Source organism: Tenrec ecaudatus, chromosome 4 (assembly GCF_050624435.1).
Source record: "Tenrec ecaudatus isolate mTenEca1 chromosome 4, mTenEca1.hap1, whole genome shotgun sequence".
In the NCBI taxonomy this organism is placed as follows: domain Eukaryota; kingdom Metazoa; phylum Chordata; class Mammalia; order Afrosoricida; family Tenrecidae; genus Tenrec; species Tenrec ecaudatus.
Window position 1 is genome coordinate 103,873,500 of NC_134533.1, and position 24,736 is coordinate 103,898,235.

The following is a 24,736-nucleotide window of genomic DNA, read 5'->3' on the forward strand; positions in this document are numbered from 1 at the left end:
AGACTTGCATATGCTCTGGGACACGGACATACAGGTGTCAAATGGAAAACTCCATTCATGTTCTTAATGACCATACAGAGCAGAGTAAAACTGCCCTGTATGTTTTTCCAGGCTGTATAAAAGCTGACTGACATCCAGCAGTGACTGGTCGATTCAAAGCAAGGGCATGAAGGTGTGTATCCATGATGGGGTTAAAATTTACTGCATAATTTTAGAGCAGACTGCAAAAAAGGAATTCAAACTATTATGATTCCCAGAAGCAGCACACATAGCTTTTCCTCGGAATATCAAAAAAAGGAAACCACGAACAAGTGTTTAAAAACTGTCAATAACTTAGTCTTCCATTGATTTATACTTGGATTCATAACAAAAAACTCACAGTCACTGAGTCGGCTCAAGGACAGGTAGATCTGCTCCTGTAAGTGTCCAACCCTGTATGTAGGGATCTACTCTTAATGGGAGGAGAAAGTCTCATCTTTCCCCCAGGAGTGGCTGGACCTGCTGTGACCTGCTGACCCCGTGCATAACTGCCACACCGCCAGGGCTTAACAGTCAAAAGAATTGCTTAACCATGGCATTGGGAAAAAATGAAGATTTCTCTAAGGAAGCATGTTGTAAGTTGTTTAGTATTATGTCGATGAAGAGCAGTAGTAATTATGGGGTCCAGTGGTATCATGGGTTATTTGTTGGGCTGATAGCCACAAAGACAGCAGTTCGAAACCACCATCCTTTCTGAAGGAGAAATAAATGGCTTCCTACTGTCGTAGAGTGATTGTCTGAGAACCCCACAGGGGAAGTTCTGCTCTGTTCTACATAGTCTCCATGAGTCAGAATCCACTCAATGGCAGTAATAATTATGATCTCTACATATTTTCTACATTTATTGCCCCAAATATCTTAGATTTTGTAAAGATAGGAACCTTGTGCCCAAAAGAGTGCCTTTTGTAATAAGTTCTCCCAACCTCACTTGGATAGTATGTTCAGAATAATATGATAAGAAAGTTTATCTCAGGCCACATAGCGGCTCTGGAACCCAACGACATTAACATTGGAATGTGCTCGCTTTAATCCTGGGAAGCCATCTCATAACCTCTCTGTATTTTTTCTTCTTTATCTGTAACATGAGCCTTATTAATTGTGCCTACCTCAAAGGGTTATCCTGGGGATTCAATTTACATGGATAGCAACATGCATACATACATGTATACATACATATATATACATACATACATATATGTGCGCGTGCGCAGGGTGTTTACAAGAGTGGCCATTACTAAACAACCAGTAAATACATATCATCAATCATAAGCATCATCATCAACATAATTATCATATTTAATGGGATTTGAAATTATTACACAGACTTGACCTAATTTTCATCCTAATTTCCCCAAAACTATTACAATCCTAAAAATAGTTTTCAAAAGATCTAGACCACAAGAGCATCTGTTTATTGATTTTTGTTTATTTTGTTTGCTACATTAAGACTTAAACCATAAAGTGGATATTACTAATATCAAAGGAATAAGTTGAGTTAATTTTATATCCTTCATGATAACAGCCCAAATACATTTTCATTTACACTATAATTGATAGAATTTTAGAGAATATTCTCTTATTCTGTCAGCCTGTTTTAAATTATCCTCACTTCTCAAAGGGTAGATTGTCTCAGGCTTCCAACTGTCTTAACTGAAAATGGATCCTTAAATGTTTTAACATTTAAAAATTTTTAAATGTTTTAAAATTTAAAAGTCATAATCATAATCATTCTACACCCCACATTTTAACAGAAAGAAATATAATCATTTTGACATGTTTGACATGCTATAATAAAAATAAAATTATTTTCTACATTAGTACGTAATACTTTATAAACAAGCTAATGATTGTTCTGATATGCAAGCTCGAAAATCTATGCTCTCAAAATTGGAACGTTCTTCCTTCGGCATAAAGTACGCTTCAGAGAAATATAATGAAAATGAATAAAATTTTAAAAAATAATTAAAATAGTCTCTTGGTCAACCCAGGTATTCCAAACCAAGAAAGCTAACCCAAACGTTGAACAGAAACAATGATAAGTGGACAGATTAAATTGGAAAGTGGGATGTATTAAATTGACTAAGTTTGAGACTTTGAAAACAAGACATAAATATGGGTGCTAATTTCTAATTGGAGTAAGAGATAAAGAGAATGCAATTGAACATAAATCCAAGAAGCCCCCTTTACCGATGATGGCGCTGTAGGTAAAATTTATCCTGTTTAGGTACAATGAGTCAATTAAGGGAAATGACAGGAAAATAAAGAAGCACTTGAGTCAAATTGTGTATGCATTATAATACAGACATTTAGAAGTTTATGAAATAATCTTTCTACTTAGGGAAACATGAAATCAGACCTTTTCACATTATAAAGAACATCTCAAACAGACACACCGAATAATTTCTTCCCCTTGGAATTATCAAATTAGTGGCTAAGGAAAACATAACAGATATAGAAACACTTTATTTTTAGACTTTAGGCAGGGTCTCAAACCCATTTTTAAAAATCAAATTACTTTAAATTGCTACATGACTGCGGTCAGGAGCACCCTTATAAATCGGGTAACAGCAGTACACAGAAGGTCACACACAGTGTAACAGTGGTTTTCTGAAAAGAAATGTTTAGGGGAAGATAAAGATACTGAACCACATGTAAAGCTTCAAGGATGACATTCATTTAAGAATATTAAAGCACACTTTTATATTGTCCAATGATCCATATTGGGGACAAAAAATTAGACTTCTCTTCTTCATAGAGAGACAAAATTATTGATTCTCATCTGTAACCCAGCAGCATGGCTTCAAATTGTTTTACAAAAATGTGCTATCTACTCTCAATTAAAAAAACTTCAGAGATTGAAATCTAAAAGCTGGGAAGTGTATACTCATATAGCATCAAATAGATTACAAAGAAACAGAAAGCAGATGCTGGAAAGAACATATCAGATACTATTGTTCTCGTAAACAGGAAGTTCTCTAACATCTTAGAATTTTATTTCCTTTTGCATTCATTTATTTATAAGGAAAATATTTTACATAAAATAACATCATTTCACATAATTTTAAATTCATAGGATAGAAAATATCTGAAAACGAGAGCACAATAAAAGGATTATAAACCACTGAAAGGTAGTTATCATAGTCTGATAAATATGTTACTGTAAGAACAATTTATAATCTATGAAAGAATTAGATCAAAGTAACATTTTTAAATGTTAAGGGTAAATGTTTAGAAAATTCACTCCAAACTTACTTATTGAAATTGTACTATTAAATCTACACTAGTATTGTATCCCTAATAATATCTGAATTAAGAGACATTAAAATGCAAAGTGGTGGAAATCATGGTATGAATCTTGAGGCCAGAGTACTCCTTAGAGGCAAAGATGGCTAAACTTCCCTGGTATACTTGGACATACTGTCAGGAGAAATCAGCGCTCCATGGAATGGATTGACACGGTGGCTGCATCAGTGGACTCAGGCGTGGGAACAATTCTGAGGATGGCACAAGACTACGCAATGCTTCATTCTGCTGTGCACAGGATCAGGATGGGTCAGCTGACTCAATGGCACCTAACAAAAACATGAATCCGTATATTTACGTAGAGATGGAGATATTCATCATATCTTGCCTGAAGTCGAGGTACGAAGTTCCCCTCTTCTGCACTTTGGAAGCCAGTGTTGAATGAGCAATAATCTTTTTTTTTCACTGCTAGATTAGAAGCCTTTAATCTTGAAGTACGGACCCCTTTAGATAAGTAAACATTCTTGATATTCACTGTGTACAACATCACAGAGAAGGCTGTTCTAAGAGCAAGAACCTTACAATCTACTTGGATTGAGCCCCTAGTGAGTCCCCTCTGACCAGGGCTGTGAATAATCTTGATACCATGCAGAAAGCGTTAGAGAACGAATCGTTGCACATGCAGTTGTGCTAAAAGTTAACACCCTATCATTTGATCTCTCTTATGATCCATTTAAATCTGTTCTAGTTCTTAATATTTTCTTCTTTCTTTTCAATTGAGGCTACTTGTCTGTTTTCCTTTGGTATTTTCCTTAGTTTTTAAAATATTTTTTCTGTATCTGAAATCCAGGATAGGTAATAGGTAAATCTGTATAGACAGTAACTGGATTAATGGTTCCTTGGAGATATGGCTTAGGAGCCCTGATGGCAGAGTGGCTATGAGTTGGGCTGTGATCCACATGGTCCACAGTTAGACACCACCCATGTGCTCCTCAGGAGAAAGATGGGGCTTCCTACTCCCGTGCCAGTTACACTCTCAGGAACTCCAGGGACAGCAAGCAATGGCAGAGCCATGCCTACCAGATTAATACACATCATGATGACTAAGGTAAGGGGAAGTTATAAAATAACAAGCTGGACAGTAATTAAAAGTAAGGACTGGAGAGTGCTTGGAGACACTGGAAGCCTTAGAATGGCTGGTGGGCTTGTACATGTATTCAGACACTTTGAAAAGCAATCTGGTGCTTTGTAAAACACCTGGCCACAAGACCCAGCAATTCCTTTGCTGGCATATCCTCCAAAGAAGTAAGAGAGAGAACAGGAATAGGCCATGCTCTCCCATGTTCCCTGAAGTAAAGTTCACAGTAGCAAGAAGTTGGAAACAGCCCAAATATGCATCAGGAGAAGAACGGACTAAAACAAGCACACAAACAAAACCCTCTGATAGATGGACACACAACAGGATACTATGTATCCCTAACAATAAAGAATAAAACCCAAATTCAAAGGAGGGAATGAAAGCTGAGCTTGTCTTGTGAACATCTGGCTTGCAGAAGGCTATGGATGACAGGGGAATCCCCAAATCCATTTGCAAGGTCTACGTGAAGATGAAGCCGCCAGTTAATCCCCTCTGAGCACAGTCCAGGGATGGGAACAGTCTTGCTGTCAGACAGAGAGCACCCTAAAAAGATGGTTATGGGAGCTGTAGCTAGGTTAACATGCAACACTTATCATCTGATCTCCCTTTTGACCTTTAAAGTTGGTGCCGTTTATTGAAACTGACTGGGAACTACATGTGTGTTAACTCTCCGGTGAATCCACTGTGCACATAGACTGGGGATGGAAACAGCCTTGCTACCATGCAGAATGCATTGGACAGTGGATACCTGTAGATGCAACTGGTTAAAAATAAGCATCTTATCATTTCATTTCCCTTTAAAATTTGTTCTACTTGATCCATTTAAAATTTGTTCTACTTGTTAATTTTTTTTTCGCTTTCTTCTTGATTGAAATTTTTGCTTTATTTTGTTATTCTTATTTTTTTTAATGATTTTATGTGTAGGAAACCCAGGATGGGTAAATCTATATAAACAGTAACTTGATTAATGGTACTTTGGAGGTATGGCAGGGGAAGCTGAAGGAAAATGGGGAGCTACTAATGATAAGTACAAGAATGAAGAAATATTCTAAAACTGATTGTAGTGATGATTGTCCAACTATGTTGGATGTAACAGAACTATTGAATTGTATGATATGTGAATTATGTGCCAATAAAACTGTTTTAAAGGAAAATAAATAAATAAAATGTTTATTCTCAGACCACATGTAAGTAAAACACCACAAGGAATTTGCCAAAAAAGAAAAACAAAAAGAAAATTAACCAATAACTTTACGAAAGTCATAAGATTCAACACCAACATACAAAATAATTTATATTTTACCGTAGTAATTTAAAAATCCATGCATAAATGGAAAATAATTCCATTCATAATATTCAAAAGAAAAAGTGGAAAAAGGATAATTTTTTATGTTCAAGAACTGTACACAGTAAACTGAAAAACACCTCAGAGAAAATTTTAAAAGTTCTAAAAATTTGAGATAAATAATGGTTTCTTTTTGTATTTGAATTTTAATTGGGAGTTCATACATCTATATTATATCAATCCATGTTTTAATCATGTCAAGCAGAATTGTCTAATTGCTACCATAATCAGTTTCTCAACATTCTTTTTCTTTCTGGACTCTTTGACATCGCCTCCTTTACACCACACCCCCTTGCCACACCAGTCTGTCTGCCCAGAAACCCTTATTCTGCTTGCTGTCCCTTTAGGTTTATCAATCCTGGGTCTCAAGTACTGAAAAACAGAAAAACATAACACAACTTCAAGAGGGTGATTCCGTGACATAATATACCTGCGACAAACCCTAATATAAACAAACAAATGCTGAAACCCGATCGGGTCTGCGGCATCAGAGCAGAGAACTAACCAGCCTTTAACTGCTCAGGTCAGGTTTATCCCTTTGAGCTTCATCTCTCCAATGCGCTCTGTTTAGTACCCGCTTCCCTCCCAGCCCTCGATTGTGGATAGAGCGTGATCACCAGAGGCTTGAGAGACAACATTTTCATGGAATAGAAAATTCAACATTGTTGAAATGGCAATTCTTTCTAATCAGATCTACCGCTTCAATGTAATTCATAACAAAACACTAATAACTTTTTAAAAGAAACTGGCTAGCAAATCCTCAAATTTATATATAAACACAAAAGATTCAGAATAGAAAAATACTTTTTTTTAATTGAAGGACTTACCATTCACTGTTTCAGGTTATTCTTTGATGAAACAGCATTGTGGTATCAATGTAAGACCAAAAAGGAGGGTAGCAAAAAGTCTAAAAACCTTGGTCAATGATGCTTTTTACATAGTTGCAAAAGTGCGGCAGTAAACAAATAATAACTGCCACGATAAATTGCTGAGGCAATTATATGTCCATTTACAAAAAGGACAAAAAGTATACCTTTACTAAAAGCACATACAAAGATATTAATAGAGACTTAAATGTAACTTATTGTTTTAAAATTTCTATTAGAAAACTGAGGAGAAAATCTTTGTGCTCTTGGAGCATACAAAGATTTCATAGCTACTCCTTAAAGCATTATCCATAAAAGAAAACATTTCTATCATTTAAATTGAAAACTTTCCTTCAAAAGACATCAAAGAAATGAAGAGGCCAGTGAAAGGTTAGGACACAGTACTTCTGATCTGTAGTTGCCTGGGACTGGATGGGCATTGGACACAATTTCTGGGTGACATCGGTGCTTTAAAACAGTATCAATGGTAGCTGTCTGGCTTCATGTGTTGATTAAAACTGCTACACCATATCCACAAAAGATGAACGTGAATAAAAGCTGGGCAAATTTGATTTTAATGTGTCAAATTTAAATCTTCAGATTTTAATTCACTAAGATTTAAAGCTACTGGGAAAACATGATCCTAACTTAAAAACAAAAGGAGTAGAAACTGTGTAGCAAATATACAATACTGTTTGGCGGGACTGATCTTTAGAATGCTATGATATATGCATTAACTCCCAATTAATAACAGATTTTTAAAACAACAAAGGGGCAGTTAAAGTAACATGTTCAACCAAAAGGACTATAATTTCCCCCTCAGAAGTTAGAACACTAGCACAGCACAGAAGAGGAGGTATCCTCTGGTAGAACACACCTCCTTTGCAAATTCAGGCCTGAAATTTTTCTCACTGACAAAAATAAAGTCTTGGCAAAACATCCACCTTCAGCTTGAGGAGAACTGATGTCGTTAGGTGCGACCGAGTCAGTCCCACTCATAGAAACCCCGTGCACAGAAAACGTCCCTGATGGTAGTAATGAATAGTAAGACTTAATCATTGCATAATCATCTGGGTTGGCTTGACAATACAATAACTCATGAAAGATGCTCAGATGGTAGGCAAGAAAGAGGGAAAAGAGAACCCGAATGAACCCCACCGCCAAGATCTCTACCAAAATCTCAATATGCTCCACCTGTTTTGAAAGGGTACTTGATGATCAGGAAACAATTCTACAAAAATTGAACTACTTGAAAAATAAATTTTAATCTCAATTACGATTACAAAAGCCGAGTAACTTTGAACGAAATTATCTATATTCTCTGCAATGCTGCTTTTTAGAGAAAATTCTAAACTAATGTCCATCACTGACACTACAGAAAATTCTCCCAAAGAATACTATGATGGGAACAAAGAAAGGATGCTCCCGTTTTGCCAAAGTTAATTAAAGTTGAAGTGAAATAATGATTTCTTGACAGGCAGATAAAACGTGCCTTTCCACAGTTCCACTGTGGTGCAGTGAGATTAATAAACAATCCTCATGACAGAATGGATGGGCATATGTGTAGAAAAGACAAAGGAGCATTCTGGAAACTAATTGGAGGAAAGAAAATCAGAGGTTAATTCCTACTTTATCTTTTAAAAATCACTCCTAAGGGCCAGCAAACGATCCCTGAACTAACTACAAGCTTTTCTCTTGTGAACTGTTTTGTTCTGTTCTTTGTCAGTGGTTTGTTTTTGTTGTTTTGTTGTCTGGTTGCATACTGTTGCTTTGTTTTCCTCTGTCTTGTTTTCATGCATGTTAGTGACTCCACAGGTCTGTCTGAATAGGACAGGCTGGATGAACTATCTGAAGGAAAAACAACAGGACCGACAGTTCCGGGGGGGACTTGGGGTGGGAGGGTAGGGGAGGGAAGGAAGTGGTGTTAACAAACCCAGGGACAAGGGAAAAACATGGGACCCCAAATGGTAGAGAAGGGGGAGTGGCAGGCCTGGTGGGAAATGATCAAGGGTAAGGATGCTTAGAGAAGAGGTATACTCTAGCCCAGGTGGCGATGAAGCATGGTAGTAGGACAGGAGGAAGGTCAAGGGAGATGGAGGAAAGAGCTAGGAGTCAAAGGGCATTCATGGAGGTCTAGACAAAGACATGTACATGCAAATATATATAGGAGGATGGGGAAATAGATCTATGTGTCTATATTTATAGGTCAAGTATTAAGGTGGCGGAAGGACCTTGGGCCTCTACTCAAACACTCCCTCAATGCATGAATACCTTCTTTTATTAAATTGGAACTCTATGATGCTCACTCTCCCGACACAACGGCTGGAGCCAAAGTGGGTGAACAAGTAAATGTGGTGAAGAAAGCTGATGGTGCCCGGCTATCAAAAGAGATAGTGACTGGGGTCTTAAAGGCTTGAAGATAAACAAGCGGCCATCTAGCTCAGAAGCAACAAAGTCCACATGGAAGAACACACCAGCCTGTGTGATCGAGTGGTCCCAAAGGGATCAGTTACCAGGCATCAAAGAACAAAAAATCATATCATTGACTGCACACCTCCATGATAGGATCGCTGAAGACAAATGGGTGCATAAGCAAATGTGGTGAAGAAAGCTGATGGTGCCCGGCTATCAAAAGAGATAGTGTCTGGGGTCTTAAAGGCTTGAAGGTGAACAAGCGGCCATCTAGCTCAGAAGCAAATAAGCCGACATGGAAGAAGCACACTGGCCAGTGCGATCACGAGGTGCCCAAGGGACCAGGTATAAGGCATCATGCAAAAAAAAAAAAAAAGATATAAGTGTGTGTATGTATGTGTATATATGTGTATATGTATATATGTATGTGTATATATGTATATATATCATATTAAATGAAGGGGGAAGTGCAGAGTGGAGACCCAAGGCCCAAGTGTCGGCCAATGGAGATCCCCTCATAGAGGGGTTTAGGAGAGGAGATGGGTTAATTAGGGTGTGAGGTAGTATCGATGAAGAACACAGCTTTCACCCAGATCCTGGATGCTTCCTCCCCCCAACTACCATGATCCGAATTCTACCTTGCAGGGCTGGATAGGACAGAGGCTGTACACTGGTACATATGAGGGTTGGAGGTACAGGGAATCCAGGGTGGATGATACCTTCAGGACCAAGGGTGTGAGGGATGATGCTGGGAGAGTGGAGGGTGAGTGGGTTGGAAAGGGGGAACTGATTACAAGGATCCACATGTGACCTCTTCCCTGGGAGAGGGACAGCAGAGAAGGGGGGAAGGGAGACTCCGGATAGGGCAAGATATGACAAAATAACGAGGTATAAATTACCAAGGGCACATGAGGGAGGGGGGAAAGGGGAGGGAGGGGGAAAAAAAGAGGACCTGATGCAAGGGGCTTAAGTGGAGAGCAAATGCCTTGAGAATGATTGGGGCAGGGAATGTATGGATGTGCTTTATACAATTGATGTATGTATATGTATGGATTGTGGTAAGAGTTGTTTGAGTCCCTAATAAAATGTAAAAGAAGAAAAGAGAAAAAATGATTAGGGCAAAGACTGTACAGATGCGCTTTATACAATTGATGTATGTATATGTATGAACTGTGAAAAGAATTGTATCAGCCCCAATAAATTGTTAAAAAAAAAAAAAATCACATCCCAGCATTTGTGTTGCAGCTTCCAGTTAATGAGACAAATGTGAGAAGGTTGCTGAGGGTGGAAAACGACACGTGGTGGTGGAGAGCTTTCCCTCAGCTCCGAGACAGAGACAAAGCAAAGATGATTAGCAATGCTACTGCTCTCTCCCAAGGATGATGTATTTCAAGTGTGGGGTGCTTCCAAGGTGTTATTAAAGTTCTCTGAAGCGTTGCTAATAAGAAAAAAATTGTCCAAAAAAACTCGTTATTTATTGCTTCTCAAAATTCTATTGCTACTTCAGCTGGTGCCTAAGCTAACTAATCCATTCTATCTGGAAAGCCAATGACGAAGCAAAATCCTGTGTTAAGTGGACATAACGGATATTAGTAGAAACAAATAATAAAAATCAGAGTCCCAAACTTTAGGCAGTCTGAAAACATTGATAGGGTGTACATAAAAAGGACACCCAATCAGAGCCCTTGAGGACTTTTCAACAGCATCCTGTTAGTCTTTCGGAGCGCCCCACATCTGTCAGTTTACTGAACCATGGCGGCTTGTGTGTTGCTGCGAGGCTGGGAGCTTTGCCACGGGTATTTCAATGTCGTCCAAGGTGGACAAGTTTCAATGTAGCTTCTGTACTAAGTGCTTGGCTGCTAACTGAAAAGTCCGGGGTTCGAACACACCAGCTGCTCCATGGGGAAAAAGAGGTGGCAAACTGCTTCCAGAAAGGACCATGAGGTGTCGAAGGGATCAGGTATCAGGCATCAAAGAACAAAAAATCGTATCATTGTGAATTAGGGTGAGTGCAGAGTGGAGACCCAAAGCCCATCTGTAGGCAACCGGACATCCCCTTACAGAAGGGCTGTGGGGAGACGAGCCAGTCAGGGTGCAGGGTATCAACAATGAAACATACAACTTTCCTCTAGTTTTTAAATGCTTCCTCCCCCCACTGTCATGATCCCAATTCTACCTTATAAATCTGGCTAGACCAGAGGATGTACACTGGTACAGATAGGAACTGTAAACACAGGGAATCTAGGACAGATGACCCCTTCAGGACCAGTGGCGAGAGTGGCGATACTTGGAGGGTACACGGAGGGTGGGTTGGAAAGGGAGAACCAATTATGAGGATCCACATATAACCTCCTCCCTGGGGGAAGGACAACAGAAAAGTAGGTGAAGGGAGATGTCGGACAGTGTAAGATAAGACAAAATAATAATTTATAAATTGTCAAGGGTTCATGAGGGAGGGGGGAGCAGGTAGGGAGATGGGGAAATGAGGAGCTGATATCAAGGGCTCAAGTAGAAAGAAAATATGTTGAGAATGATGATGGCAACAAATGTACAAATGTGCTTGACGCAATGGATGGATGGATGGATGGATGGATGGATGGATGGATGGATGGATGGATGGATGGGTTGTGATAAGAACTGTACGAACCCCCAATAAAATAAAAAGATTCAGCATGGTTTTCAGAAAGCTATGGATGACAGAAGAAGCCTTAAATGCATCTTCAGGGCCCATCCATAGAGTGAGCCTCTAGTGACCCCCTCAGACCACAGTCACGGATGTGAAGAGGCTTGCTATCAGAGAGCCGTGTGACGTCACTTATGGCAGATACCGTTGGGATGACATGCGATACTTTACCATTCTGATCTCCCTTTTGACCCTTTCAGAGTTGGCTCACTTTTCAATATTTTCTGAGAAAATATTGAAAAGAGAATAAAAGGTTTTTCTCATTTTTTCAGTCTGTGTCGTTGGCTTATTGTTTGTTTGCTTCCCATCTCTATTTTGCATGATTTGCTGTATATGAAAAACTAACTGATAATAGCCTAGGGGTACGGCAGAGGAGGAGGGGGGGGGAGAGGGCCGGGGAGAGCTAACAACAATGCGCATGAGAAAAAAATTCTGATTGCACAAGTCTTCTTAATATAATTGAATGATTAAATTGCATGATACATTTTAAGTAAATAAATAAAATATAGCAACGCTAAAAATATATATAGCTTTAGAACATAATAGGACAATTTACAGTCGTGTGTGGTCAATATGAGCCACAATCCATTCCAAGGCTATGGGTTTTCCTAGATTAAGGCTATGGATTTTCCTAGACTAGAAAGAAAAGTCTGGCAGTCTACTTCCAAAGATTAGCCAAAGACTACTTGATGGATCACCACTGAATTTGGTGCGATAAAGTGATGGCACATGAGCCTCCTGACTTCGAAACCACTCAAAATACAATGACTGCAACAATGGACTCACACATAGCACCATCACGAAGACGTCACAAGAGCGAGAAATAATTTGTTCTGTCGCATATAGGTCCCAGTTTGATGGCAAGTAAAACAACAACCATCTTTACTAGGGTGGGGAGAAGCAGGGCTCATGCCGTGTTACATGAAGGTGTTCTTGGGCAATCTTGGAGCCAGACAGCTAAGCACAAGGTGTGCACTTCAAACCCATCAGCAGCTTCCTCAGGAAAAGGAGACCGGCTGCCCTGTAGAGACGTGTGGCCTCAGGGGCCTGTGTAGGACCGCCGTGCGTTGGAATGGATGGAAGAGCAATGGGCTGGGTCTTTCTCACCAATATTCTCGCCTCTGAGGCAAGCGTGAGAAGGGGGCCGATAGAAAGAGGGTCACAGGTGAAAAGGAGTAATAATCACAAGGTAGAAGTAATAGTAGTGGATTTGTATTCAACAGGAAACTGGGTCAGAATATTATAAATATTTTACATGGTTTACGTTATGTAATCTTCACAAATGACCTTAGCAGGTAGGCCACCCAAGCCAAAAAGCAACAAATCCCCTGCTGTTTATTGAATTCTGTCTCATAGGGGCTCTGTAGGGTGTCTTTATAGGAACAGGTAGCCTCGTTTTACTTTTACAGAGTGATTATGTTAGAGGTGCTTGGGCAAGGAGTAAAAATATTAATTAATTGGCTAGGTTGCTTAGTTTGAAAAGAATAAATCAGAGACCCAGAAATTAAAGGATTTAAGATCTTGGCTGTCAGAGACACCTCTCTCCAAGTCTGTTACTCTACTCTGACACATCATGACCTTGTTACGGAGAGAAGGAAATTATTTACCGTCACTTTAATTTATAATAATCTTTACCTATAAAGAAGGTTCAACCCACTCAAAGAAACTTTAGACTATCTACCAATTAATTGTCTATATCACTATATGTTGATCCCTAAATTGCTCACTTAGACTATAAAATTCACTACAATATCTTACTACTCAAAAGTGATAAACTTGACAAACTTCTAAATTTGGGGAGAAATTTCTAAATTTCCAGGACATTACTAGGTTTAAATGCACAATATAAATTAACATGGGTTCCTAATTCAATCATAATTCCCAATCCTGAATTCTGTTTGAGTTTTTGTTTTGTCTTGTTTTTTATATTCAATGTCTGACAAATGATAAGGAAAGAAGCTGATAAGAAGGAAGCTGAACTTAAGGAAAGGTGTAATGTAGGAGCTGAAATGTGTAAAAAATAATAGAAAGGAGAGACAAGAATACCTTTGGCTGACATGATCACTCACAGAATATGCAGAGAGAACCACAGGGTGGAGTCAAAAGGGCCCAAATCCACATAAAGAGTTCCCTCTTACTGCAACATACCGGATGAGACCCTGCCCCTGATATACAGCTGACCACTGCCGAAACAAATGGAAATTCTTGGGAGGCTGGGTTGATGGCTTCTCCGTATGTTGCTTGTGAGAGTGTTCTGCCTTCACTCATACAGGTAACCAGAGTGACAACGCACATACACAAACCATGTTATCAAAAGCACCACATTGTATGCAGCAAATTAATTATGCAAATTATATGGATGCACAATTAGTTCTTTGATAGTTGCTTTGGGATATTTTTTAATCTTAGTTTTTTGAGAGGGTAGGAATAGTGGCTGGTATGCCCCCCCAAATGGTAAAATTATATTAGACTAAGAAATAAATATCATAAAGTACTTAAAATATATTTTTTTCTCATCATGACAAAAATTAGAGCTTTCCAGACAATATAGAGTTATCTATTAATAAAAACAGCCATTATAGGTAAATAATTAGTGTGGAGGTCAAATTCATCAATAAGAAGGTAAAGTTTAAAACTGATTTTTTTTCATGTCCATGTTTCAAGAAACAATAAACCTAGAATTTGGTGACATATTCATTCAAAACTGTTATCCATCTGGTTACGACTCCATGTCACAGCATTATAGACTTCAGTTCCAATGGGAGACACATGTAACCTCTCAAACATTCCCATCGTGGCAAACTCAGGGGAGTACGCAGCTAGGTAAAGATAAGGATCCTAGCATTACTACTTGTACTCTAACTGAAATCCTGCTTATTGTTTGACTTTTACCTACCACTAACATGTTTTAATTCTAATTGCATCTTCTCAAAAGCACAGTTCCATATTACTGGAATTGTCAGGGAGTCTTGACATTTGAGTCATCATTTCATAATGTCTATTTCTTATTCTGGTATACAAATTAAACAGAAATACAAGCCAGCTGAAGCATCCGTGGAGTTTGAGAATATTAAGCAGTAACTCTCCACTCAATTTTTCTCTCAAATCTATGAAATACACCAATCAAATGACATTAATTATATATGCTAGGTCAGACACATTGTCAAAAACACTAACTTCAATTTTAAGACCCAAAATGCCTCAAACACTAATAGTCAAATACCATGCATCTCTAAAAACGGACAGCTAGAACATTCTCTAAATTAAATACAATCTTTCCAGGTTTTAAGTTATTAAAAACATGAATAAAGAATATACTACTTATCAAATATCACCAATTCTAAAATGCTTTTCAATGAGTGGTGGCAATTATTGAATATATTATGAAACACATATGAAAATACCATTAGAAACGTCAGTGTGTGATCAAATAGGAATACTATTTTGCTCAGACTAGAATACACCAAAGTGCCACATTGGACCTGAAGATTTTTCTTCACATGTTTTTGTATCATGGAATTTATGTCATAGAAAAGTTGCCAAGTAATATTCCTAAATCACCTGATTCATGTCAATGAATATGCATCATTCTATTTTTCTCAAGGATTTCAGTTAAAATACTTTCATGGAACTTTAAAATTATAAAAATGAATCCACAATACAGCATCACTGTATAAAATCATCAAATACGCCTTTGGTTTTGCTTTTGAGAGGCTCTTCGCTCATTTATTTCATTTATTCTTGAAAGTACTCCAAAGTATGTATAGATTGTTCCTTCATGGAAGTTTCCATTGTTTCTTCAATTCTTCTGTCCTTTAGCCCAGAGCAACCTATTCATTTCCAAAAGCCAGCCATTTCTTTAAAACTGCTTGGGAGCAAGCTGAACAACCTGAAAAAACACGTTTTATCCTGGTACAGAAACTGAAGAAAGACCCTCCAGGGAAACAAGTGACCATACAGTCTTATGTGCATTTTGGCAATGAGCATTCATTCATTTCCCCTTTGAACACTAAAAAAAAAAATCACCAAATATAAATGTCATCCTGACTGATTATTTTTCTTTTGTACTTTATTATTTACTTCCATGATGGTCTTTTTCACACACTACCTGTGGTAAAATGTCTCTTTTAACCCAAGTAGTTTCTAAATGTATCTATAGTGCTGTTCTTAGCACTTATTTAAAATGTATTAAATGTGCTATCCTGGAACAAGTCTCTTCTTCAAATCTAAAATTGTACTAAAAGATAGGTCTTGAGATGCAGAGACACTTAATTTCCAACTGTAGAAGAATACATTCTTCTATATATTAGGCAAAAGATAAGGTATAAAGCAGACATTCATAGGTCAGGAAATTGAGAAGTGAACATACTAAAAGAGCAGTTGGTTGGAAGCAATATTTATCTTAAGACAATGCAGCCAACCCCCACAACATCATAAGCAAAGTCTCGAAGTTTCTCTCCTAGTGCGATTTCAATCAGTGGAAATATTCATGGGTGGATAGTATCGGGTTTTCATGAGTCCTATCATTTTTCTAATTGCCGTAGTAGTATTAATAAATGTCTTCTTTTTATATGCTGAAATGAATTAATGGATGAGGCAGGCACTATGCAAAATGACTGGGAGAAGGGCCAAATCTTTTTACATACATCCAGGGACCAATAATTTTCTAAATGGTACTTTAAGCTCTCTTGCCTAAATAATTATAAGTATACCAGCTCATAATTTACTGAAATAATTCTGCACTCTTCCAGCCCCCATCACCCATCTCAAGTCCGGGCCACTTACCTTGTCTTTATTTTCAGTGCCAGAAGCCTCGAGCTTGGTCCTAATCACAAATGGGGTAGACAGTCGTAGCAGGACCCTCTCGAAGGTGGTATTGATCTTTGGGGAAACCACCTCGAAACAGTCCTCAAACTTGAGCACTTTGTGAATGTCACATCGCAGCTGCTTCCTGAGGCCTTCCCCCAGCTGCAGGACCAGCATGTCGGGGTCGAACATCAAGTGGAACGGAAAGGCTCTGCAGAAGGTGCTGATGCTGATTCTGAGGTCTGCAGGGACTTGCGAGGTTCCCAGTGGAAAGTTCTTGGTGATATTCGAATTGTCACACTCTTTGATAAGGAAAGTAAGGCAACTACAATTGCCTGGGTTCGAGCCGTCCAAGCACAGCTTCTCGTTGGCAACCTGTTCTACGTCCACGTCCAGCCCATAGATCTTCTTGCCGGCAGCCTTAATCATGCCCAGCATGGCAAAGCCCACGGTGTGGTGCGGATGGAAGTAGTGGAGCATCAGGCTACCTTCAGGGAGCTCTTTGCATAGGAACGAGGGCGACTCCAGGGTGGCCTGTTTTCCAAAAGAAGTTCTAATGTGTTCCAACAACGCATCAAAGCCATTAAAGAAGTCCTGCAAGGTGCCGCCTACAGCTCGAAGAACTCGCTCGTTCTCATGAAAGCATATATTAAAGAACTCCTCGCCAAATCTTTCTTGAATGTCCTCAAACTTCAAACCTGGAGGTAAATGGGAAGCAAATGTTAGTGAGGCGTAATACAACTAATTGTTTTTATAATTAATCTAATGCTTATCAAATGAGGTAGCTAGTGAGTGAAGCATGAGGGGCATCTCCCTCTGGCCCACAAGTTTCCCCCAATGCCCCCAAAACGTTAGTTCATTCACGCTGAATCAGAGAAAGTAAGATTCAGTTCAACCTCCGAAATGATGCATCTGGAAGGACAACGAGCGTGCACTTTTTAAGGCTGCTGGTCCAGCTGCACACGTTTCTGTGCAAGAGCCCAATCCCCTGCTGTACCTGCATCTCGCAACTGACATCTTTTGCTTATTGACATGCTTTAAAACAACCGAGATGCCTCTGTCTCCGCATGCTCTCCCTCCACAGTATCACCTTGTTTCTTATCAAAATGCTCTCCTGAAGAGGAAAAGACTAGCTGAAGAGGGAATCGGCGGTACACGTAAAGGTTAAGACATCCAGGAGAAATGAGGCGGTTCCGTCAGACCTCACAAAGAGAGGCAAAGCGACAAAAGTGGCAGAACCGTGGGATGGTGTGCATTCTCTCACACACAAGAGGGAAGACGGGCAAGAATGCCGAGGGAATTGGACTCAATAGAGTTAGTGCATTTACTGGGCTTTCTTGGTACCTACCCAATCCTAGCTACTCAAGCAAAAAGTACTACACTTGCAGAAATAATTTACTAAACCAAAATGTACATCATGTAAAGTACTCAATACATTCTGTGGTTACAGAAGAAGAGTATATGGATTAGATTTGTTCAAAAGGAGGATCTGAGGGAAAATATGACTGAAATTTATACAACAGGTTTTCAAAAGTTGTACCAGTCTGGTAAAGATTGAGTCCACATAAAAGCTTTCTATTGCTTCCTATTGACTTTGGTGGAAATCAGTACATGTCGTTTACAGATTCGTATTTTCTTATCAAAACCCATTGGCTTTGAGTTGATCCTAGAGACCCTGTAGGACGGGTAGACCGCCAGCTCCCAGGCTCCCACGCTGTCATCTTGGTGGAAGCAGCCACAGCTGCTCTTGCTGAGTGGCTGGTGCGTTTCAACGGTTGGCATTTGGGTTAGCAGGCAAGCACTTAACCACAGTATCACCAGGGCGCCTTTGTCTTGTCCAGTCATGGCATTGTGGGTTAGGTGTTGGGTTGCTAACCACAAGGTCGATGGTTCAAACTCGCAAGCCTCCAGTAAGAAGAAAAAGAGGCTGTCTGCTCTGGTAAAGTCTTTCAGTCCCAGAAGTCCTATCTAAGGACTTTGTGACTCCTGGTGGCATAGAGGTTACCAGTCGGGCTGCTAACCACAAGGTCACTAGATTGAACCACACGGCTTTCTACTCCATAATCAGAGACCAAGACTAGGTCACTATGAGTCGGGATGTACCGATGGCAGCGAGAGTGAGAGGAGTCAGAATCCACGGCAGTGAGTTCCAATGAGCTCCGTACTATAAGAATGTCCTAAAACTAGGCACTAAGAATGGGGAAAGATTACTTTCCTCAGCCCTAGTGTAGTGGTTTATGTGTTGGGCTGCTATCCACATGGTTGGCAGTTCGAAACCACCACTAGCTCCCTAGGAGAAAACTGGGCTCTCTACACCCACAGCAGTCGCTATGAGTGAGCATTCACTTGATGGCGGTGAGTTTGTTTGGGTTGCTTCTTGCGTTGCTTTTCAGAACAGAGCCATCTAGGCTCTCCGCAGCTTGATTTTCTATTCAAACCTTTAAATTTCCCTTGAGGTTTTCCCATCCAGAAGTAGGGGAATAGGTCACAAAGTCGATAGTTTCATACGAAATTAGAATCTAAACATGTCAAACAATATTTTTTTCATAGCTTAGAACTGAGACTACAAATTGTGATAGTCATTATCATTGTGATAGCCAGGTCACTTTGACAAAGAAATTCTTAAAATCAATATGACATAAAAAGAAGTGGAAAAGATTCTTATATTAACAAGCTTTTCACATTAATTTTTGCTTCATAGATTTGACGTTCAAGGCAAGCTGAGAAAATCCCCTATTAAGATAAAAACATCACCAGCCATCGCACATTGTCATTTCACAAAATCGCCCCTCAACATACGTTGTGTGCACTAACAATGATGCTGCCGTAATCACATTTGTCTGTACAGTCCCCAGGTGGGGCAGAGTGAATGAGACAGATGATACTGTCAGCGCCAAACCACCCTGGTCTGGAGGCTTTAGAGGCTTCAGTGAAGCTGCTCTCATAACTACTGAAGCGAGTACATAACTTTATCTTATTAATCTTATTTAATTCTCCCTGAGTCTGACAGTTAACCATTTATTTATTTATTTTTCCTTGAGTCTGACAGTTAACTACCCGGTAGAACTCGTTCTCTTTCCTTGGCTTAAAACAGCCAAACTCCCTTGGTTTGATTTCTCAGTCTGTCCGTCATTCTCTCTCTCACTTTTCTCAAAATCCATTCTCATTTCATTCACTAAAATTTCCTTCTATGCCAAGTCCTTAGGTCACATATGCTGCTATTAAATTGCCTAATGACTGATATTAAAAACAAAAATAAGAAGCATAAAATTCCCTCCAATATGACTATACCGACTAACTTGTAAAATCTCGTGTGCCACTAAAAGTAGTCTATAAAATGCTTCTCAACTCTGAAGAATTGTGTCTTCAAAAGACACTATGGTTTCAATGCATGGAAGACAGAGAATTGTTTCTAACTTACATTTTTTACAACACTGAAAATTCCATTTTGGTTATTAACTAAAGAACACAGATCTAAAGATAATACAGCTTGTGTTCTACTTCCAATACCAGAATCCATAAGAATCACCCAGAAATAACAAGTAAGATTCAACTCAAGAAAAATATGTGAACCTCAATCTATCAAATAGAAATTCCTATTGCTCTAAAGAGCGCTTCTGCACTTTACAGTGCAATGAATGCTAAAAATGATGACTCACCAAGATGCTAAAGTGACTTCAATGTATCCATTAAAAATCTGAGTCGTTTGAACTACTGCATTCTGATATTATGCATAGTAGTGAACAACCATATTCAATTAATCAACAAAGACTTGGAGTCCAGCAATTGCTAGACTCCTTAAAGTCAGAAAAGAAGAAAAATAGTCTTGGAGTTGGAAAACTTAAATTAGGAAAAGACCATCCCAACTTTGTGAATATGTCATGAGTCAACAGCACAGATTTCCATTTAAAAACATATCTCCAAATTCAGTGTGCAAAGAGAAAGGAGTTCAGCTGAGACAATTGACGCTGCTCTCACAACCCCAGGTCCCACCCATGATTGATGCAAACCCCCTGCTTACAGTAAAGCACTTGGCACGTATAGACAATACTCATCTCCTCATATCACAAAATGCTGTGACAGGTTGACATCTGGGCCTATAAGAATATATTTCCTCAAGAGGCAAAATGCATTAAAAAAAAACATTTTCATTGACACCTACGTCAAAATTTGGAAATTAAAATTGCTGTTAATTCACCTCATTAAAAAATCAATAGCTACTTGTTAACATTCCTTAGAACTAGACTGCTTGATCACGGCATGAGTGTATTGTCTCTCTCATCTCAGATTGGGCATTTCTGAAGAGAAAGATCTTATCCTCTCTATGGATGCATACCTGTCAGGAGCATAAGCTCTTCCCCCCGAGATGAAGCATTCCTCCATGAAAACTAAGCGTTTCCCAAGGTAATTTTCATTGGATAAATAGAACTAAGTTTCTTAGGGAATGGCTGTGCCACATCTACGGACACCTGGACACACAGGCACATTCCTTCTTCGCACTCCCGTGGGACTCACAGAATCCGTACAATTAAAATGCAATATGGCGGGGCCGGACCAGAATCACAAAGGAGAACCTACAGAGGTGGGTACGAAAGAACCTCTGACCGGCCTCAGTAACGTAATGTTTGAACAGGGGCTTGAATGAAAAGACGGGCACTCCAGGCTATGGATAGAAATGGATTAGGGATGAATCGGGAAGTGGACAAGCCTCACAGGTTCATGGGAGAGGAAGCAGTAACTAGAGATGGCCGGGGAGTGGGGGTGGGATGGAGTCTTAATTAACCAGCAATATCAAAGCAGCAGACACTAACCAGAGAGGTGTTATGATGATTCAAAGAAGTATTTTATCCTGAATTAGGCAGGCTTGATTTAAAAAAAAATCCAAGCTATATAAACTATTTGCATACATCATTTTATTTCATTCTCTCAAGTTCCTAGAAAGTAGTTATGTTTATGGTCCTCAACTTACAGGTAAGAGTTTTAAGGAAATGTCTCAAGTTCACACAACTGTAGTTGGCAAAGCCAGTCTTAAAATGAACTCGGCTAAAAGGAGAACTTGTGTAATAAGCCTGGCATCAAAAGAGTAAAAGCTGCACACGCAAAATAAACCATATATGATTTGCTCATTGCTGTATCACTATTGCCTAACATCTGGCACTTAGTAGAGCCTGAATAAGTCCTGGCTGCAGAGTGAATCAATTTTTCGCATCACCGAAATCAATACAAAGTGTTGCAAGTAGTCCTTGTTATCAATTGACACAACAAGGTCAAGTAAGAAGGGCAGAGACCCAGCTATGAGATTTAGCTGGTCACTGCAGACGGATGCCAGACCAAGTTCACTGATGTACTGGGGCCAAAGACTGATGGTAATGGGTTGAAGAGTTTGTGACAAGTAAAGGAATATATTGCCAACTGGAGCAATAGTACTCACTAAAGGTGGTAAGTAGTTGTTTTATAGAATTGTCCAAATTGGACGAATCCCCAATAGCACAGAGATTAAGTCATTGGCTGATAACAGAAAAGTGATCCATTTGATTCGCACCAATCACTCGGCCAGAGAAAGATGCAGCTGCCTACTTCCCAAAAGATCTCCAGACGTGGAAACCCCGTGTGGCAGTTCTGTTCTGTTCTGTCCTGTCGGATTGCTATGAGTCAGAATCAATTTGATGACAGCAGTGAGTTTGGTTTATAGGTTGGGCTTGGGTTTGGGGATGCTCAGAAAGGAAAACATTATCATTATCTCTGTTGAGAGTCAACTGAGTAGAAAGACATCATTGAAGATACAGCACTGATGAGAATACCGGGTCCTCCAGGAGGACATTTTATCAATAAAAGGGAGAAATCAATGTCTTTCTTGGTCCAGAGACCATCCCAATTATTCATCAAGGGCCTCAGTCTGCATGAATATGGGAAATGAGCAAAGCAAGAGTGTGTCCTCTAGCTGTCTAAGCTACGACGAAGGAATTAAATGCACTCTCCCTACTCACTTACTGACATAGTAGGTTCCAAAAGCCAAGTCAGGGTGGGAAAAGGACACTTATGTCAAAATGGAGAATGACTACATCATATTTCAAAATAGAAGAGGAATACATTCTTACATAACTGCCAAATCACATCATTACATAACTGCCCAAACACTGAGAAACATGACAGGCAAGATGACACTTAACCTTAACCATCACAGCCAGTAGTAGTTCTGCCTCATGCTTAGGAGTTCATCACTGCCGAAAATGTATAGTTAATAAGCAAAATGGTAGATTTTTTACTATTTTCTTAAATGTGAATAAAAATGAATGACTAAAATTTGTTTCTGTGAGCCAGAGGAGGTAGAAGAACAAATAGCGCGCACACACACACACACACACACACAAGGCGGTACCAAAAGAAAGGAACTTTTTACCAAAGCTATGTATTTAAAAAATTTTATACAAAAAAAACCTTATCAATTTCAAAGTATACTCCATTACATTTAAAACATTTGTCAAATGTGCAATTCCATTCTTGGAAACATTTTTCAAACCCAGCTGTTAGGATGGCTGACAGCACCTCCCTCATTTTTTTCTTCACCTCTTGTACATCATCAAATCACTGTCCTTTCATGTCCCTCTTCATTCACAGAAACAAAAAGAAGTCACTCAGGTGAATGAGGTGAGTACAGTAAGAGAGGGATGCTGTTTTTTGATCAAAACTGGCGCACTGAAATGGCTGCGTGAGCAGGTGCACTGTCTTGGTGACTAAACCGGTCCCCCATCTGGAACAAATCAGGCCTTTTTGGTCACGCACCCTTTTGCTATCTTTCCAGAAACTAGAATCTAAATAGAAAGCTTGATTAATAGTCTGACCTGGTGGAACGAACTCCAAATGCACTGCGAGTAGACATTTTCATCTGTTCAGAAAGTTGACATACATCCAGAAAGCGTTTGTCAACAATCGACATTCCACCTTTTTTGAAATGAGAAAACCACTTGTACATTTGAGTTTTTCCTATAGCGCTGTCCTTGTAAACTGTGTTCAACATCACAACAGCTTCTGCAGCATTTTTCCCGAGCAGGAAATAAAATTTTACAGCCTCACACTCTTCTCTGAAATCAGCCATCACAAAAAACACAAGGTTCAAGCAAAACTGCTTTTATGAAAAAATTCACTGTGACCAGAGAGAACCTTCCCAGGTGATGCCAAAGTATGCACTTACTCAGAGCAATGTGCTGGATGCTCACCTAGCGGGGGAAATGGGCACTATGAAAGGAGGACTTTTTTTCCAGTTTTTTGGAAGGTATATACACACACACACACACACTCACAAAAGACTAAAAAATATGCCATTGCCCAAACTGCAACTACAATTTTAGGGGAAATTGTCTTCATCTAATCTATCAATACAACCAGTCACACTAGAATCTTTGTGGAATGAAAGAAAATCTATGTCATTTCATAGTACTTGATAGCTTGGTAAGTAAAAATGTTGAAAGATCCTTATCAATTTTGCTCTCAGTCATTAAATGGATAAAGCGATAAGTTTTCTGACATTTTAGAGACACACTATTCTTACACACTCAAGGCCTCACTGTTTCTCTCCCTAAAAGAACCTAGCATTTTCCATGCACTCTACCTGTAAGTGCAGTTGAACATAAATTAATTGTTCTTAATTTTTTAACTTTATAATACCATATAATAAGATAACAGGACACATTTTCAGATTTATGATACTAGTGCTCTAATATCATAGAGCTAACAAATATCTGGCAAATAGAACAATAGACAAAACCTAATACATACTTAGGACTAATTCTTAAATATACAAAAGAATTGGTATTATTAAAAGCATAGAATAGGTTTCAAGAACAAAAACTTTAGTTAAGTTTAGCATTTTTAAATTTGAAAATATGCTAAAATATCCTTTAAAACATACAAAGGATTTAAGTTTTTTTTTTAATTAAAATTTAATGACCCATCCCCACCCACCAGGATTTAAGTTTTAATGGTAAGAAATGGAATGGCGAAGTCAAACCCTGAGTACTATGGAATAGTTTATTTTAACTTAACAATCTAAAAAGCAGAGCACAGCAGATTGCACAAATGTTATCAATACTATATTTCTGTGCTTTTCTTATAAAATAAGATAGTCCTTTGTATTATTATGCTATGGCCATATTGTTTCAGTAGGGCAACTCGCGAAGGGTTCAATCTATAAAAATGCTGCTGCT

At 39.0% G+C, this 24,736-nt stretch overlaps 1 protein-coding gene across 1 annotated transcript in view; it reads right to left on the reverse strand.

Moving 5' to 3' along the window:
• GUCY1A2 (guanylate cyclase 1 soluble subunit alpha 2) overlaps nucleotides 1-24,736 on the reverse strand; it is a 318,287-nt gene that overhangs the window by 217,119 nt on the left and 76,432 nt on the right. Inside the window, exon 4 of the mRNA XM_075546543.1 lies at nucleotides 16,512-17,230. Within this exon, the coding sequence (XP_075402658.1) occupies nucleotides 16,512-17,230 (719 nt within the window). The remainder of the gene's footprint in view (nucleotides 1-16,511; nucleotides 17,231-24,736) is intronic.